This window comes from Eimeria mitis, genomic scaffold (assembly GCF_000499745.2).
Source record: "Eimeria mitis Houghton genomic scaffold, Emh_scaff1819, whole genome shotgun sequence".
Lineage (NCBI taxonomy): Eukaryota > Apicomplexa > Conoidasida > Eucoccidiorida > Eimeriidae > Eimeria > Eimeria mitis.
The window spans coordinates 2,204-4,703 of record NW_013570139.1 but is presented as its reverse complement, the minus strand read 5'-3'; the positions used below and the strand labels follow the sequence as shown (position 1 = coordinate 4,703).

Below are 2,500 nucleotides of genomic sequence, written 5' to 3'. Positions count from 1 at the left end.
CAGCAGCAGCAGCAGCAGCAGCAGACGCAGCAGAGATGAAGCAGATGCAACAGGAGATGTAACAGCAGCAGCAGCAGCAGCAACAGCAGCAGCAACAGCAGCAACAGCAGCAGCAGCAGATGCGGTATATGCAGCGACAGATACAGCAGCAGCAGCAGCAGCAGCAGCAGCAGCAGCAGCAACAGCAGCAGCAGCATACAAAAAGGAGACAGAAGAGAGACAAAAGGAGACACCTTATAATACATCTTTTACAACATGAACAATGATGAGCTCAAAAAAACAAAAAAAAACAGAAAACAAACAAAAAAAACAAAAAAAAACAGAAAAAAAAAACAGAAAAAAAGAGAGAAAAGAGAGAGACAGAATAAAGGAGACAAAAGAAGAGACAAAAGGAGACACCTACAGTGGTGATCCATCCAAAAAAAACAGAAAAAAACACAAAAAACACAAAAAAAAAACACAAAAAAACACAAAAAAACACAAAAAAAACACAAAAACAACACAAAAAAAACAGAAAAAAAAACAGAAAAAAAGAAAGACAGAATAAAGGAGACAAAAGGAGACAAAAGAGAGACAAAAGGAGACAAAAGGAGACACGTACAATGATGATCCATTCTTATAATACATCTTTTACAGCCAGAACAATGCATAAAAAACACAAAAAACACAGAAAAAACACAAAAAAAAACAGAAAAAAACACAAAAAACACAAAAAAAAACAGAAAAAAAAACAAAAAAAACAGAAAAAAAGAGAAACAAACAAAAGGAGACAAAAGGAGACAAAAGGAGACAGACAAAAGGAGACACGTACAATGATGATCCATTCTTATAATACATCTTTTACAACATGAACAATGCATAAAAAACACAAAAAACACAAAAAAAACACAAAAAAACACAAAAAAAACACAAAAACAACAGAAAAAAAAACAAAAAAACAGAAAAAAAAACAGAAAAAAAGAGAAACAAACAAAAGGAGACAAAAGCAGACAGACAAAAGGAGACACGTACAATGGTGATCCATTCTTATAATACATCTTTTACAGCCAGAACAATGCATAAAAAACACAAAAAACACAGAAAAAACACAAAAAAAAACAGAAAAAAACACAAAAAAAACAAAAAAAAACAGAAAAAAAAACAAAAAAAAACAAAAAAAGAGAGACAGAATAAAGGAGACAAAAGAGAGACAAAAGGAGACAAAAGGAGACACATACAATGATGATCCATTCTTATAATACATCTTTTACAGCCAGAACAATGATGAGCTCAAAAAACATAAAGAAACACAAAAAACACAAAAAAACACAAAAAAACACAAAAAAACACAAAAAAAAACAAAAAAAAAACAGAAAAAAAGAGAGAAAAGAGAAACAAACAAAAGGAGACAAAAGGAGACAGACAAAAGGAGACACGTACAATGATGATCCATTCTTATAATACATCTTTTACAGCCAGAACAATGATGAGCTCAAAAGAAACACAAAAAACACAAAAAAAACACAAAAAAACACAAAAAAACACAAAAAAAACAGAAAAAAAAAACAAAAAAACAGAAAAAAAAACAGAAAAAAAGAGAAACAAACAAAAGGAGACAAAAGGAGACAAAAGGAGACAAAAGGAGACACGTACAATGGTGATCCATTCTTATAATACATCTTTTACAGCCAGAACAATGATGAGCTCTTAAAGGTTTAGCAGAAAGACATTTGCTGCAGAGCTGCCTATACACCCCAAGTTCAACTGTCTCCGCTTCAACTAAAGAAGAGACAGATTCTCTCTTTGTTCCTGTTTTATACACAAATAAATAAATAAATAAATAAATAAATATAAATAAATATAAATAAATAAACAAATATAAATTTATTTATGTATTTATTTAGTTGTTTGTTTGGTTAGCTATTTATTGATGTATTTATAAAGAAGACACAGATTCTCTCTTTGTTCCTGTTTTATACACAAATAAATAAATAAATATAAATAAATAAATAAATATAAATGTGTTTATTTGTTTATTTAGTTGTTTATTTTTTTATCTATCTATTTATCTATTTATTGGTGTATTTATAAGGAAGACACAGATTCTCTCTTTGTTCCTTTTTTATACACAAATAAATAAATAAATAAATAAATAAATATAAATAAATAGATATAAATATGTTTATTTATTTATTTGTTTTTTTATTTATTTATTTATGTATTTATTGATGTATTTATTTGTGTATTTATTTATAAGGAAGACACAGGCTCTCTCTTTGTTTCTGTTTTATACACAATAAAAATAAATAAATATAAATAAATATAAATAAATATAAATAAATAAATAATTAAATAAATTAAATAAATTAATATACAAATGAAAGTAAGAGATATATATTTTTATTTTTATTTTTATTTTTCTTTGTTTATTATAATGATGATGATATCTAAGGTGGTGGTTCTCCTGCTGCTGCTGCTGCTGCTGCTACTACTGCTGCTGCTGCTGCTGCTGCTACAGTTC

At 28.2% G+C, this 2,500-nt stretch overlaps 1 protein-coding gene across 1 annotated transcript in view; it reads left to right on the top strand.

Annotated features, from left to right (window-relative positions):
* EMH_0044050 (uncharacterized protein) overlaps positions 1–259 on the top strand; it is a gene marked incomplete at both ends in the record, with an annotated part of 1,630 nt that extends 1,371 nt beyond the window's left edge. The window contains one exon of the mRNA XM_013495914.1: positions 1–259. This exon is cut by the window's left edge and continues 36 nt beyond it. Coding sequence (XP_013351368.1) covers positions 1–259 — 259 coding nt within the window.
* Positions 260–2,500: the final 2,241 nt, after the last annotated feature.